Source organism: Notolepis coatsorum (assembly GCF_963971535.1).
Source record: "Notolepis coatsorum genome assembly, chromosome: 11".
NCBI classification, from domain to species: domain Eukaryota; kingdom Metazoa; phylum Chordata; class Actinopteri; order Aulopiformes; family Paralepididae; genus Notolepis; species Notolepis coatsorum.
In genome coordinates this window covers 24109576-24125764 of record NC_140175.1, presented here as the reverse complement: position 1 = coordinate 24125764, position 16189 = coordinate 24109576, and the positions used below count along the sequence as shown (strand labels likewise).

At 44.0% G+C, this 16189-nt stretch overlaps 2 protein-coding genes across 2 annotated transcripts in view; one reads left to right on the top strand and one right to left on the bottom strand.

Moving 5' to 3' along the window:
* Window positions 1-10889, bottom strand: part of LOC311237032 (uncharacterized protein) — a gene marked incomplete at both ends in the record, with an annotated part of 37556 nt that extends 26667 nt beyond the window's left edge. The window contains 4 exon segments of the mRNA XM_084324839.1: window positions 6216-7871; window positions 8089-8213; window positions 9872-10864; window positions 10866-10889. Coding sequence (XP_084180965.1) covers window positions 6216-7871; window positions 8089-8213; window positions 9872-10864; window positions 10866-10889 — 2798 coding nt within the window.
* Window positions 10890-12026: 1137 nt separating this feature from the next.
* Window positions 12027-13924, top strand: LOC311237031 (neurofilament light polypeptide-like; the record flags this gene model as incomplete). Its single annotated transcript, XM_084324838.1, has 3 exons — window positions 12027-13076; window positions 13378-13502; window positions 13825-13924. 3 exons carry the CDS (start codon window positions 12027-12029, stop codon window positions 13922-13924), a joined length of 1275 nt encoding a protein of 424 aa, XP_084180964.1.
* Between the last annotated feature and the right edge of the window lie 2265 nt (window positions 13925-16189).

The following is a 16189-nucleotide window of genomic DNA, read 5'->3' as shown; positions in this document are numbered from 1 at the left end:
ATAAAAAAAAAAAAAAAAGGGCTCGAGCGGCCGGATCGGCCGGTTCTGCTGCCAGAGCTATCACTGTGACAACTCGGGACTTGAGAACTAGAGACTCACATCACTGTACCGACTATCTTGATTATTTGCACTAGATACTCATACCACTGGACTCTCACCACTGGACTATCTTGTGTTTGTACTTTTATATTACTATATTGTATTTGTACTGTGAAGCTGTATCCCTGTATCCCCCCCATGCTGCTTTGACACCCGAATTTTCCCAAGGGGATCAATAAAGGATTATCTTATCTTATCTTATCTTATCTTAATAATGAAATAGACCACATCACAACATGTAGCATTAGCTGGTTCCTGGTTGTATATGTACTGCTGCGCTTTGCTTCCTTCATATCATAGCCAGTCAAAATTAACATAGAGGAGATGTAGACCTCGAGGGGGAGGAGATAGATGATGAATAGGAGCGGACCCAATAATGACACCCAGTGAAACAGCCAAACACCCTGACTTGTGATTCCTTAGTTGTACAAACTGTTGTCTGTCAGTGAGGTATGATGTGAACCAGGAGAGTGCGACACCAGTGATCCCAATGCCAGCCAGGCGGTCCAGGAGTAGTGGATGGGAGAAGGTATTGAATGCAGTGCTGAGGTCAAGGAGGATGAGGATGGTGAGAAGTCCCCCCCCACTCCCCCACCCCACCCAACCCCCTCTAATGTACAGTTTCTTCCGCTTCGGATATATATATTTTCATGATGTTCTCTCTTTCTTACACAGTACCGTATATTTGTATGTCATAAATGTCTTGATGAATTGAAAATGGAGGACCCTTATGTAATCAAGACGAAAGTCTTTTTCTGGAATTCATCCTCTTAGCAGTTGATTGATTGATTGATTGATTGATTGATTGATTGATTGATTGATTGATTGGTTGATTGATTGATTGATTGATTGATTGAAAATAAATTGTATTAACAGATTGCAGAATGGGTACAATACAGTACGGCTCAATACAAACAATTGTTAAGGGGATGCAGACCAGAGAAAGACTTTCGTCAGGGTACCCCATTTTCAATTCATCATAACATTTATGACATACACGACATACAGCTGTTACATCCAGACATTTATGACATACAAGATATACAAACATACAGTACTGAGTTTCTAAAAGAGAATATATACATTTGAGGGGGAAGAAACTGTACATTGGAGGGGGTTGGGTGGGGGGGGGGGGGGGGGGTTGGACATTTACCAGGACCAGTTTCGAATTGCAGCCTCCCGTAGGTGCTCTTTGAGAGCGGTTTTGAAGGTGGGTAGGGATTCACATTATTTTACAGCTGTGGGTAGGGCGTTCCACATTGTTGTGGCATAATTGCGAAACGTGTTTAGTCCCTTGTTTGAGCCAAATCTGGGTTGAACATGATTTGTGGAACTCACTGTTGACTAAAAACACACTTCTTCAATCAATATCAGAAAATAATATATATTTAAAAAGAAATCACAAACCTTCTTATTGTCTTTTACTATTATGTACTTTGCTACACTATCTACACTACTATCTACTATGCCCATACTACTACCAACTATGCTAATATGTCTATACCAGTGGTGCAGTCGTAATATGGGAACTGGTAACACGCCACGCCACGTGCACGCGCACGCGGGTACGTGCATGCGCACAGAACTGATTTATACACGCACGCACGCACACACACACGCACACACACACACAAGCGCATATACGCAAGTGCAATCTTTCTATCATACAAGCTCTTCTTGCTCTCTATTTGTGTGAATGTGCGCGTGGAAAGCTGGCGCGCAGCACAGACGCTTGATTCAATATCATAAGCAGGTAGACCCCCATCACGAATTCCGAGCCACATTAGTATTCACCTCCACTGCCTGTGTCACACAGAATGAAGGGGGAGATGCATTCAGATAGCCAACACCCAGACACTTAGTCTACCTGCGCTTTTTGTTATGTAAAACGGTGGCCGGGTACTAGTCACAACGAATGGATACAGCGCATTTTTGTGTGCGCGTACACGCGAGTACACATCCGTGCGCGATCGCGCGTACTTCTGCCTCAGTGATCTGGTAACACGGCGTGTAACCGGGTGTGACCACGACTGCACCACTGGTCTATACTACTATGCACTCAAAGTGTATTACTCAAGTTCAACACTGTTTGACCAATAATATCACTTACCCTTAGCTGCAAGAGTTGTACCCTTCCTGCTGACTTGTTGTACAGAAAGTTTCTTTGGATAAAAGTGTCAGCTAAATGACTAAATGTAAATGTAAATAAAAAAAAACAAAATTATGTATTTGAAATGGTTTTATGACTAATAAGAGGCACCGTGCCGGCCACCCGCCCCCTACAGGCGGGTGTCCCCCAGGGTTCGGTCCTTGGAGCCTTCCTCTTCTCTCTCTATACAAAATCTCTGGGAAACATTATCACTTATCATATCACTGCTATGCTGATAACAATCAATTCTTCCTCTCCTTTCCTTTCCTCCCTCAGATACCCAAATCTCTGAATGGATCTTGGCCTGCCTATCAGACATTTCCGCCTGGATGAAAACCAACGACTTCAAACTGAACCTGAGCAAAACAAAGCTACTTCACTTGCCGGCTGAATCCTCCCCACTGACCGACCTTTGAATCACAATAGAGAATGTAACCATGGCTATGTCCCCAAACACCAAGAACCTAGGTGTAGTCCTTGACAACCAGCTGAACTTCTCTGCTCAAATCGCCTCTACAACCAGAACCTGCAGATTCTTCTTGAGCAACATGAGAAGGATCCGACCCGTCCTGACAAAAGAAGCCATCCAACTCCTCCTGCAATCACCAGTCATGTCTCGCCTCGACTACTGCAATGCAGCTGTTTTACCGGCTTGCGCCATGGCACTTCAACTCATACAGAACACAGCGGCTAGCCTGATATCCAATCTACCAAAGGCAGTCCACATCACCCCACTTTTTAGAGAGCTGCACTGGCTTCCACTTGCCATACGAATCCACGTCAAGGTTCCTGACTTGATGTGTAGTGAGGGGAATGGCTCCCTCCTACTGTACCTCCATGGTCTCTAACCAAGGCCAGATTAAGACTTCAGAGGCCCCTGGGCCAGATTCTTGTGGAGGCCCCCCACACACACGTGCATGCACGCACAGTGGCGTTTTTTATATGTCACTTTAAATATATATATATATATATATATATATATATATATAATTCCTCTAATAGTAACCCCGGCTTGTATTTGTTTCAACTGTAGTGGATACCAGGCTTGTATTAGGAGGAGGCATGTATAAGAGAGAGGCCTATATTTCTAATTTTCGTATCTCTTTAATTTTTTTTACTGAATGAATGAAAACTTTATTTAACAGATTGCAGAATGGGTACAATACAGTACGGCTCAATACACACAATTGTTATGGCAGGGGATGCAGAACTGAGAAAGACGTTTGTCTTGTTTACATCAGGGTCCCCCATTTTCAATTCATATAGACATTTATGACGTACACAACATACATGACATTTATGGCATAGGGACATATAGGTATTTAGTACTAGTACTAGTGTGTAGTGTGGAGGCCCCTAGTCGCGTTATTTCTAAACCTAGCCGCATTTCTGGCAAGACGCTCTCTGATTGGCCGATGCCTGTTTCTACACTGGTTAAGCTTAGGCACTCTTTCGAAGTTGGTTAAGGTTAGAGTTTGTCTTAGAGCATGGCGATAGAACGCCAGGTAGTTTGCAGGCTGTTTGACGAGGAAATGGGCAAAGACACAGCTCGTCACGCGATTGGGCAAACATGTCAGTGGCCAATCAGAGAGCGTCAGTCAGTGCCAATCATTCAGTGTCACAGTATGACATCGATCTCCAAAATAAGAAAAAAAAAAAAAAAAAATGTGGGGCCTCTAGTGACGAGGGGCCTCCAAAAATGTTTAAAATAAAAGTAAAAAAAAAATTAACAAATATTTGGGGCCCCTAGTGACGAGGGGCCTCCAAAAGAAAAGAAAATAAAAGTAAAAAAAAAAAAAAAAAATTTGGGGCCTCTAGTGACGAGTGGCCTCAACAAATTAAAAATTTAAGTAAAAAAAAAAAGAAAAAAACGTGGGGCCTCTAGTGACGAGGGGCCTCCAAAAAAATTAAAAATTAAAAATATATATATATATTTTTTCTTTTTTTTTTTGAGGCCCCTCATCACCCGAGGCCCACGGGCCGCGGCCCGGTCGGCCCGGTCGTTAATCCGGCCCTGTCTCTAACTACACACCCTCAAAACTTTTAATCTCAATCAGATCCGATCAGATTTTGAAATCCCATTTTTTTGTGATCCATGATCAGACAACTCGGCCAGATTCTGTCCCGGTATTTCAAAGCAATTCAGGATAGGATCACCCTGATCCAGATCCAAACTTTTCAAGATTACTAGATCCTGAATATCAGTGCTTTAATCCTACCAATCTCCATCTAGTGGATATGAAAAATAATTGTTGTTTATTGTATTTGTTCTAGTGTCTTCTTCGCCCAGGTGTTTTCCATTGTTAATCTGTGTTAATTAGTGTCAGTATATATTGCTTGTGAGTTGTTGGGATCATTGTGGCGTCATTGTCCCCTTGTTGTTCCCGTATCGTGCCTATGTCCTATCAAGTGAGTTTGTTGTCCTGTCTAGTGAGCTTGTTCTTCTGTTTGTTATGTTAGCAATGTTTGGTGCTCTTTGTTTTTTCGTGATCAGTCTGTGTTTGTTCTAGAGCCAGCCCGGCTGTGCCTCCCTTTTGTTTTGGTAGTTTGGTTGAGTTAGTAAACATCCCTTCTTTAAGCATCACCCCTCGTCTCTGCCTCCGTTCCTTCGTCCTTGTCTGCATACTGTGTTCTCACCTTCATCATCACCCCCAACCGTAACACCAATCCTGTTGTTTGAACTACCCGTTTTGAAGATTTGATCCAGATTAAAGCTTGGATTTGATTTCCTGATCTGATAGGATATCAAAGTGATCCTAATCCTGTTTTTTGGTTTTGAACTACCCAAAATCCAAATCTGATCTGATCAGATAGGGATTCAAAGTTTTGAACTACTGGGCGCTGGGGGTCATAAAAGAGGAGCAGGCTATTCTCATTCCTCACTCCACAATGGTGGAATGAATTTCCAAATAGTCAGGATAGCCGAAACCCACCGAAATCTCTGCCGTCAACTAATGATGACCAATAAATCACACAGTTTTCATACATTTTACTTCAGTATGACATTTATTTAGCAAATGCTGCTGGGAAGTCATTCATGGTGAGTAAAGACATGGGCTTGCAAACAGTAGCACCTAATTTATGTTCAGTATTTAAATACAAGTCATACAAGAATGCATGTGTGCGCATTTACAAGTTTATTTTTTCAATTGCACTCATTAGTTACTAATAGACACTGATAAAAAGCATGTCTTCAGGTTTATTTAAGCTTTAGTTTATTTTGGGTACTGGATGTTGGTCATGAGTTAATTGCACCAAATGTCTATCTCTTTCTTCACTATCTGTATTTGTTAGTCGTTTATTTTTGGCTCAGCTGGTATCTTCCCATATCAAGTAAGGCTTCTTCAAAAGAGCAGGTGTCTGTGTAAAGCACCCCCTTTTATCTTAAACAAAAAGAAAATCATATAACGTCATAAAGATTTCTCACTTTCCCACCCACCCACAAATATAAAGATTTATTATACATTTCTCAATCTCAGACCCACCTGCATACATATATATACTATACATTTAAATGGGCAAAGTGTCTTCCTCCCATACTGTACATACAAACATAGTATATGAAGAGATTCCCCTCCCCTGAGCTATGCAGATGCATCCCACCTGTACGCCCACCTGTGAATGCAGAAAGGAAGAATATAATATAATGTCTCACTCACACACTCCTGACCGTATCTGCACCCATTTAAAGCTTGAAATATTTTTTTCACTCTGACATTTTTGATCTTTTTCAATTTTGGCTTTTTTTTTTTTTTTTTTTTTTACTTACAGTAGCATCTTTTTTTGCTTCTTTCTATACTTTAAGAGATATGTTTGATCGAGTGATTATGTTCATTACATCACTCTAGATGTATGATTTTTGTGTTATGTTACTATAGTTCTGGTTCGATTGTTCTGTCATTGTTTGTTCCTCTGCCCATCCCTCCTCGTCCTCCTTCTCTGGGTTGGTTGGCTGGAGCGTGCTCACTCTGTCTCTGTCACCTGCTTGATAGAGTGAGTGGAGTGCTTCTCTGTCTTCTTGCTGGAGACCATCTTCTCCTGCATGACGTCTTCCACCTCCTTGAGTGTCTCGGTGACGGTGACAGATTTGGTGACATGCTTGGCCCCATCTTCTCCAGTGGTGATGGTCTCCACTGTCTTGGTTATCACCACCTTCTGATCAGGGTCTTCTTTGATAAGACTCTCATCTACCCTGTTAGCGATGACATCATCTTCTTCCTTCCCCTCGTCCTTCTTCCCCTTGTCCTCAGGGACACTCTTCTCCACATCTCCAGTCATGGCAGCATTTTTTTTCTCTGCCTTCTTGTCTTCTGCTGAATCACTCTCAGATGTATCTGTCTTAGGAGCCTCTGGCTTTGGGGATTCAGACTTAGGGTTAGGAGATTCAGACTTAGGAGATCCGAGCTTGGGAGATTCAGACTTGGGAGATTCAGACTTGGGGGATCCGGGTTTAGGGGATTGAGATTTAGGAGATCCGAGCTTGGGAGATTCAGTCTTAGGAGATCCGAGCTTGGGAGATTCAGATTTAGGAGATCCAAGCTTGGGAGATTCAGACTTAGGAGATCCAAGTTTAGGGGATTCAGATTTAGGAGATCCGAGCTTGGGAGATTCAGATTTAGGAGATCCAAGCTTGGGAGATTCAGACTTAGGAGATCCAAGTTTAGGGGATTCAGATTTAGGAGATCCGAGCTTGGGAGATTCAGATTTAGGAGATCCAAGCTTGGGAGATTCAGACTTAGGAGATCCAAGCTTAGGAGATTCAGATTTAGGAGATCCGAGCTTGGGAGATTCAGATTTGGGGGATTCAGATTTCAGAGACTTTGGAGCCTCTGTTTTAGACTCTTCCTTCTTGGCTTCAGGCTCAGCAGACTCAGCAGGGGTTTCTGTCTTGACTACGGCTGCCTTGTCTTTGTCTGATGTGTCTCCTGCCTTCTCATCTTTTTCATTCTCTACTTCTTTGCCTTTGTCTGCCTCTTCTTTTCCTTCATCCTCCTTCTCATCTTCTCTTTTGGATCCTTTGTCACTTCCTGCATCTTCGTCCTTATTCCCACCCTCCTCTTCATCCTCCTCTGATGGTGCCTCCTCTTCTCCTCCACTGCCCTCTTTGTCTCCTGCCTTCTCTTTGTCAGGAGAGGCCTTTGACTCTAAGGCCTTGGAGCATAACACAGTTTCCTCAACTTCCGCCTCCTCTCCTTCCTCTTCCTCTTCCTCTCCTTCATGGCCTCCCACTTCATCATTACCCTTTTCACCTTCATCTCTGCCCTCTCCTTGTCCCTCGCCTTCCTCTCCTTTCTCTTCTTCCTCAACACCTTCTCCCTCTCCCCCTGCATTATCTCCCTCTCCCTCCTCTTCTCCTTCTTCTTCTCCCTTCTCTTCCCCTTCCTCCGCTCCCTCATCTCGTCCACCTCCCAGTTGGGCAGACAGCTCTTGTGCTATCTCTGCCAGGGCCTCATCTAGGTTCTCCTTGTCATCCTCCACTGTGGTTTCCTCGATGATCTCCTCCACAAACTTGTGCTGGACCTTCATCTTGGGCGGCTCAGACTTAGACTTGTGGACCGTGGAGGTGACGGCCTGGCGGTAAGGGAACGTGTTGAAGTGAGTTTCCTCTCCTTCTAGGAGATTCCTGATGGGAAAACAAAAATACACGTCATATACAACGACCCCCCCATAAATAACCTTTAAATGTAAAATATAGTAACTTGCGATTGGCTCTAAATCACTATTAAAATGTTATGGTTAAGTCCACATGAGGATAATTACATTTTTGAAACTCAAATAAAAACAACTGAGTGAGTGTCCACTGTCAGAGAGGTATAAGTGCTGGTCTGAGACCTGTATACCTGTATGCTGCGATCTCGATGTCCAAGGCCATCTTGACATTGAGCAGGTCCTGGTACTCACGAAGATGACGCGCCATCTCCCACTTGGTGCCCTTCAGCTCATTGTCCAGCTGGTGAATGGTCTCCTGGGGAAACACCAAGTGTGATGCGTTAGTGAGCAGAGAAGGAGAACAGAGAAGGAGAACAGAGCAGGAGAACAGAGAAGGAGAACAGAGCAGGAGAACAGATGAGGATAACAGAGCAGGAGAACAGAGGAGGAGAACAGAGCAGGAGAACAGATGAGGATAACAGAGCAGGAGAACAGAGGAGGAGAACAGAGCAGGAGAACAGATGAGGAGAACAGAGCAGGAGAACAGAGGAGGAGAACAGAGCAGGAGAACAGAGCAGGAGAACAAAGCAGGAGAACAGAGCAGGATAACAGAGCAGGAGAACAGAGGAGGAGAACAGAGGAGGAGAACAAAGCAGGAGAACAGAGCAGGAGAACAGAGCAGGAGAACAGAGCAGGAGAACAAAGCAGGAGAACAGAGCAGGAGAACAGAGAAGGAGAACAGAGGAGGAGAACAGAGAAGGAGAACAGAGCAAGAGAACAGAGAAGGAGAACAGAGCAGGAGAACAGAGCAGGAGAACAGAGCAGGGTGACAGGAACAAAAATGTATTCATGCAGTTTTCTGACTCACTGCCCCGAATGAGGTCATTATATTTCAATGTTGGCTTATGTTTAGTCTCAATTTACAGTAATTCTGAAAACATTCAGTTTTCATTTGAATGTACTGGATAGAGTGGAAAACTTAAACAAAATCCTTTATAGCCCCTTTAAGTAAAAAAAAATTGCAAGCTGCTCTGATACACCATTATTCAGAGGGTGAATGCTGTGTCTCAAGGGCACCCTCTACGTTTCAGTGGTGTGATGACGATGCAAGGACACCGTCAATTAATGCATCGACCCGCATCTCTGACTCGGCAAGAGAAAAGAAAAGTAGTCTGCAGTATTGTGTCCCCGTTTAACCCCCTATATCTTACCAGCTTGTATTACAAGGCTTTCACGTCAAGCGACTGTGGCCAAATATTACTGAATGCTATAATGCACACATTACACAGCAAAATATGGTCGAAACACTGATTTCTATGCTACTATAAATATAGCTTAAATATTGGATGTAAAGTGCTGAGAATATTAAATGTGTAAAGAAAAATATCATATCATGTTTGCACCTTTCTGGAAGGTAAACTGCGTCACTAACATTGAAATAGGCTATAGAAATGTGACACAATTGATTGAGTTATGATTCTTAAAAAATCTATCCAGACTCAAATGAACCTGCCTTAACCTTGAAACAAACTAAAGAGAACATTTAATAAATTATTATTAATACTACTACTACAATTATTACTACTACAACAAAAACAAAAGCTATTGCTCATATTCGTCTTCTTCTTCTTCTTCATATTATTATTATTATTATTATTATTATTATTATTATTATTATTATTATTATTATTATTATTATTATTATTATTATTATTATTACTACCACTACTACTACTGTACTACTACTACTACTACTACTACTACTACTACTACTACTACTACTACTACTACTACTACTACTACTACTACTACTACTACTACTACTACTACTACTACTACTACTACTACTACTACTACTAGTTCTCATTAAATATAAACTATAGGCTCAATGATCAGCTATCCACATTTAGGTTAATAACACTTAGGAAACAACTATTTTGCTCCATTAGCCATATCTCCAAATTGTTCTCCTACCTGCAAGCTGGACAGGTCGTTGTTGTGTCGGTCCTCGATGTCATCCAGCTGCCTCTCCAGTGACTCTCTGGTCCCGCAGACAGACTCCAACTCCACCGTCTTTGATTGGAGCTGGCGACGGTAGTCTGTTATCTCATCACGGGCGGACTTGATGGCGTCCTTATTTTGCTCTGCAGCCTCCGTGAGCTTGGTGTAGCGGCACAGGAACTGGTTCTCCGCCTGCTGCAGGTTCTGGTTGGAGTATCCCTCCAGCTGAGAACGGATCTCCCGGAGCGCCTCTGTGATATCTGCCTTCTGGAAGTCTTTCCTCTCCATGGTCACCTGGGACGCCTGCACCTGGGCAAGGAGGTCGTTCACCTCCTCCTCGTGGTTATTGCGGATGAAGGCGATCTCATCCTGCAGCGAATTAACTTTCTTCTCCATTTCGGACTTCACCAACTCAGAGTCGCCCATTTCCTTCCTCAGGACCCGAATGATGGCCTCTGTATCTTCCCGGATGCGGGCTTCCTCGTCGAAGCGGTCCCTAAGCTGCTGGGTGTCCTGCTCAATGTGATCGGTGTCGAGCTGTATCTGCGTCTTCTCGTGGTGGATCTGCTCCAACATGGAGCGCAGCTCCTGCAGCTCCTGGTCATAGAGATCACCCAGCTGGGTCCGAGACACCTGCTTCTGCCGCAGCGCCTCAATCTCTGCCTCAATCTGCTGGTTCTGCTGCTCCAGGTAGTGCACCTTGTCAATGTAACCGGCGAAGCGGTCGTTAAGCCCGTGGAGCTGCTCTTTTTCATTGGAGCGTTTGTCAACACTGTCTGCAGAGCTGAGCATCGTGGAGCTGTAGGCACGGGACACGGGCACGTTCATGCTCCTCTTGTAAGACGTGGTCATGGTGGAGCCAGGTGTCCGGGACCAGGACTGAGATCGGAATCCGCTGGAGGGGGTGCCGCTGGAGCGGCCGTAGCCGTGACCGGTCGTCCTACTATCCATGGTTTTCCTAAAAGGGGCTCCCTATCGTGTCCACCGGTGGGGGGTGGGTGTGTGTGTGTGTGTATGTGTGTGTGTGTGTGTGTGTGTGTGTGTGTGTGTGTGTGTGTGTGTGTGTGTGTGTGTGTGTTTGGCCTACTGTCTGTGTGCAGGTGCAGGTGCAGGGTGTATGGCTCTCACAGTGACTGTAACTCTATAGCTACCGTCTCTCCTTTATATATGCGAGGCTCTAGCGCTAGCACTGCAAGAAAGAGCAGTGTCTGGCCCAGTGATTGGACCAAGGGAGGGGCATGACTCAGCACCTCAGATGCTCCCTCACTCCTATGCAGAGCTGTCTCTACACATTTACACATGTACACCTACATTACACGTCGATAGCGTGGGACAAATCCACACAGTTTCTACCCACAGGCGACCAGGCTTATGAACAGACTATGGCCCCCTCAACATAATGCCAACATTGTGAAGTGAAAAATGTCACAAAATGCACTTTCTCACCAACACACTTTAATTAATTGTGTTCCTAACTGATTTAATTTAATCATTGATTGAGTGTCTTATATGTCGACCTACAGTATGTCTTTCATATCTCATCCTAATTGGTTTTTAGATATTTGATATGCATATATATTTTTGTTTTTATTTTAACTTTTATTGTTGTACTGCTCTGGGCTGGGAGGAACAGTATTACATGTTTGTATGTATGGAAGTACACAAAGAAATGACAATAAACGAAATCTAGAATCTGCTAAACATGTTTGACATGCAGTGAAATGCAAGTGGCGCGTATTCCACCCACCACATCTTCTCTGCCTCTCCACGTTTCTCTCTTTGCCCTCCATGACCTGCACCCAATGCCTCTCTCTCTCTCTCTCTCTCTCTCTCTCTCTCTCTCTCTCTCTCTCTCTCTCTCTCTCTCTCTCTCTCTCTCTCTCTCTCTCTCTCTCTCTCTCTCTCTCTCTCACTCTCTCTCTCTCTCTCTCTCTGTTGCAGGGTAAATCTACCGATCCTGCATTGTCAGTGTTTGGCTAAAACACTTGCGTCAGAGTTCCTCCTCCTCCTATATAAGCAGGAGCCACTGCAGCAGCGAGCAGTTCAGGCTTCAACTTGAGCTCCTCACACAACTTCACATCCAGACAGAGGAGAAGGAGAGCAGCCTATCCTCACATCACACACAGCCATGAGCAGCATCAGTTATGACCCCTACTACGCCACCTCCTCATACCGACGATGGAATGTAGAGGCCACCCCCCGAGCTGTGGGGACCATGGGGAGGTCCCGCTCGGTCTACTCCTCCCACACCTCCCCCCTCTCCTCCTCCCGTCTGCAGTACTCCTCTCCCGGCCGGGCGCTGCTCTCCTCCTCCTCACAGGCCTCCTCCTCCTCCGTGGAGCTGCAGCTCAGCCAGGCGGCCCAGATCAGCTCTGAGTTCCGCACTGTGCGTACCCAAGAGCGTGCCCAGCTGCAGGGCCTCAATGACCGCTTTGCTGGATTCATTGAGCGTGTGCGGGACCTGGAACATCGGAACCGGGCCCTGAAGGCAGAACTCCTGATGCTCAGGCAGAGGCACACTGAGCCATCCTGCCTGCGGGCGCTGTACGAGCAGGAGGCCCGGGCCCTGAGGGGCGCTGTGGATGAGGCCAGGGCTGAGCAGCAGGCAGCCCTAGGACAGAGGGAGCACATGGAGCAGACTCTCAGCACCTTGCAGGCCCATTATGAGGAAGAGATACTGGCTCGCGAGGAGGCAGAGGGCCGGCTGATGGAGGGCCGACGTGGGGCAGACGATGCTGCCTTAGCCAGGGCTGAGACGGAGAAGAGGGTGGAGAGTCTGCTGGACGAGCTGACGTTCCTCAAGAGGATCCATGAGGGGGAGGTGGTGGAGCTCCAGGCCCAAGTTAGGCTGGGGGCGCAGGTAGCGGTGGAGACTAAGGCCACTGCACCAGACCTCTCTGGGGCTCTGAAGGACATCCGGTCCCAATATGAGAGGCTGGCAGCCAGTAACATGCAGTCTGCTGAAGAGTGGTTCAGAGGGAAGGTGGGTTCCCTGACAGAGAGCGTTGCCCAGCACACTGACACTGTTAAGAGATCCAAGGATGAGGCTGGAGAATTTCAGCGTCAGCTACAGTCCTGTCTCCTGGAGATCGATGCTTCCAGAGGTCTCAACGAGTCTCTGGAGAAACAGCTACATGATGTAGAAGACAAGCAGAGTGCTGAGGTCGTCGACATGCAGGTCAGTAGTGGTACTGCAGGTGCATGACTTATGCTTATGCTTAATAATACACTTATTTAATAATGTGTATTTTTTGTGTTTGGAATTAGCATTTAGAATGTAAGATAGGAACCTTTCATGATCATCATACATATTACTCCTAATTATATAATCAATATGATTTTTTTATTTGTATGTTTGGTAACAAACATGGGTTAATAAGATATGATATAGAAATGTCTACTAAGTTTATTATCTAAATATTATTATGAAGAAAAAGAAATGTAAATAAATATGACACGTTCTATTTCCTACTATATAGGAGACCATTGGTCAGCTGGAGAATGAACTAAGAGGCACCAAGCAGGAGATGACCCGTTACCTGAAGGAATATCAGGACCTTCTCAATGTTAAGATGGCCCTGGAGATTGAGATCGCTGCATATAGGTAAGAGCCACGACATGAAGGACTGAGAAAATAATGATATGTTATTTTGCGAGATATTGGCATTATTGATGATTGCAATCTAAGAAATACAATTGTGACACTATGTTTCACTGTACTAACATGATAACCGGTGCCTAATGAATTTGAATTCATTGTCAAATTTTACTATATGTAAAGCTTGATATGATGGGCCCTATGTGGGCCTGCGAAGCCCACTGAGACATGCAACCATGATAATGGACAATACAAATAAACTTGACTCCACTACTACTGTTTATTAAGTGTTCAGCATCTGTCTCTCCTATGATCTCCACCTTTGCAGGAAGCTGCTTGATGGGGAGGAGTCTCATTTCAGTGTGGGAGGGGCTGGGGGCATGTCCAGTATGTACAGCCACACCCTCCTTCATCAGTCTGAGCTCTAGCGCCCCCTACCCGATGGCGTCATCACACCTCCTCAGCACCACCTTCAACATCTCAGAGGAGATCATGTCCACAAGTGATGATGCTGATAAGGAGGGAGCTGCAGAAACAACTACTAAAGACGAAGGAGGGATTAGGACAAAGGAGAGGGAGAGGAGGCTGAGGAAGGCAAGGAGGAGGCAGATGAAAGAGAAGAAAACGAAGAAGGAGGTGACAACAAAGACAAGGGTGAGAAAGAGGAAGAGAAGGAAGAAGAGGGAGCAAAGAGTGAAGGGAAAAAAGAGGATAAAGCTGATATGAAGAAAGATGACAAATGAGACGACAAGAAGGACGACGAACAGAAGGACGACAAAGAAGACGACAAAGAAGACGACAAAGAAGACGAGAAGAAGGACGACAAAGAAGACGACAAAGAAGACGAGAAGAAGGACAAAAAGAAGGAGGAAAAAGCTGATACCAAAGAAGAGAAGGACGAGGGAAAGGAAGCCCAACCCGAGGTAAAGAGTGAAAAGCCTGAAGAAAGTTGAAACCGAGAAGATCAGAGTAAGAAGTAAGCTGGTAGACTCATTACAACCTCCAGTCACAACAAGACCATCCAGTTACAAATACAGTAGAAACACCTGCATTCTCAAGTGTGCTTGTTAACACAGTGCTCAGTACAACGTGGTCTAATAGAATCAATTACTGTATCAAATCAAGGTTAATTGCTTGCCAACTTTCAGAGTAGTCAATAAAATGGTTACACGATCACTGCAGTGTAATCGTGTCAAAAAGATTGTGTGCTGTGTCTTTATGTGAGACTGGAGTGTGTGGTTTCTGATGGTTAAATAAACACTTGTTGAACTCCACAAAAGAGTGTGTGATTAATTTGTCTCGATCACACAATGTACTACATTCATCACTGTGATATGTAAAGTCAACAGGTCCAATAGATATATTTAACAAAACATGAATTTTTAGGGCATTTCTGATATAAGATGGGAGAGAGGCATCAGCCCAGGCATGAGATATCATTATCAGTCATAAATCATAATGGATCTATCTCAATCCCCCCTCTCTAATTGATGCTGCTCTTTATCCTGGATACCTGCACCTCTGGTTACTATAGATAATTACACTGAAATAACGAGGCCATGTCTAAAAGCCCTGGAATAAATGATGAAAACCACAGTGCACCTAAAGCAAAGGAGGTTTGTTTATGATTGATTATGATTATGCTTTTTGCAATGGTCCTATTAACTTTACATATTTTGTGGCTAACTAAGGAGGAGCTGGGTCTGTCCAGTATGGAGCACAGCATGGATTGTGTTGAGAAAGTACACACAACATCATCGAGGAGAGGGAAATAGTGCTACTGTAGGAGTAAAAGATTCTGAACTACCCCTTTATTCCTTTACTAATGCCATAATAATGAAATAGACCACATCACAACATGTATGGTAGCATTTGTAGCATGGGCCGGACAAGTCTTCTTAACCTGTTAATCTGTAGACCGTTTTTGCCTAAAGGTACATGCCTAACTAAATGGAAGATTGCTCCACTTCTGCAAGGTCAATTTGCATGTTCTTGGTATCTAGGAACATCTAGGGACCTGGGGGTATGTATTTCCAGTGTCAGAAATATTGTGTCTGTTACTAGGCTGAGTAAATTGTAATGAAGAAAAGGAGAATATAAATTATGATTTATGATTTTTGCTTCTTTGATCAAAAATTGATACGGTAAGAGAAAATGCTCACTGAGCTCATTCACCACCCTATTGAGATCATGTGTACAAAAAATCTAAGCAAATGAATAAAGGGAAGATTATTAAACAGAAGGATTTGTAAATACAGTAATTAATGATAATCGATTTTAATTATAAATTCATATTTGACCTTGAACTTGACCTTGACCTTATTATTTTTTTTTTTTACCTTATTATGGCCAAATCATACATCTATGGATGGGGAAAATGCTCCTCTTTCCAATGGCAGGGTTGAATCTGGATTTAGTCATTTCCTTGCGGTTTTTATGATAATTAGCATTTTCCGATAAATTTGTAGTTCCGATCAATCGTATAAAACATCGGTAAAATGAAAATATACACTTTGACTACTGTTTTTGATAGGGTTATCGTCTTTACTCTTTGCTACAAAAAAATATTAAAAAACATTAACCTCTTAACATCCAAGGGCCCACATGTGGACGATTCTTTGCCGACCTCTAGTGGCTCGGGTGTGCATTTCTTTTAATACAATATATAGATAGAATTAAAGCCCTATTTGTCG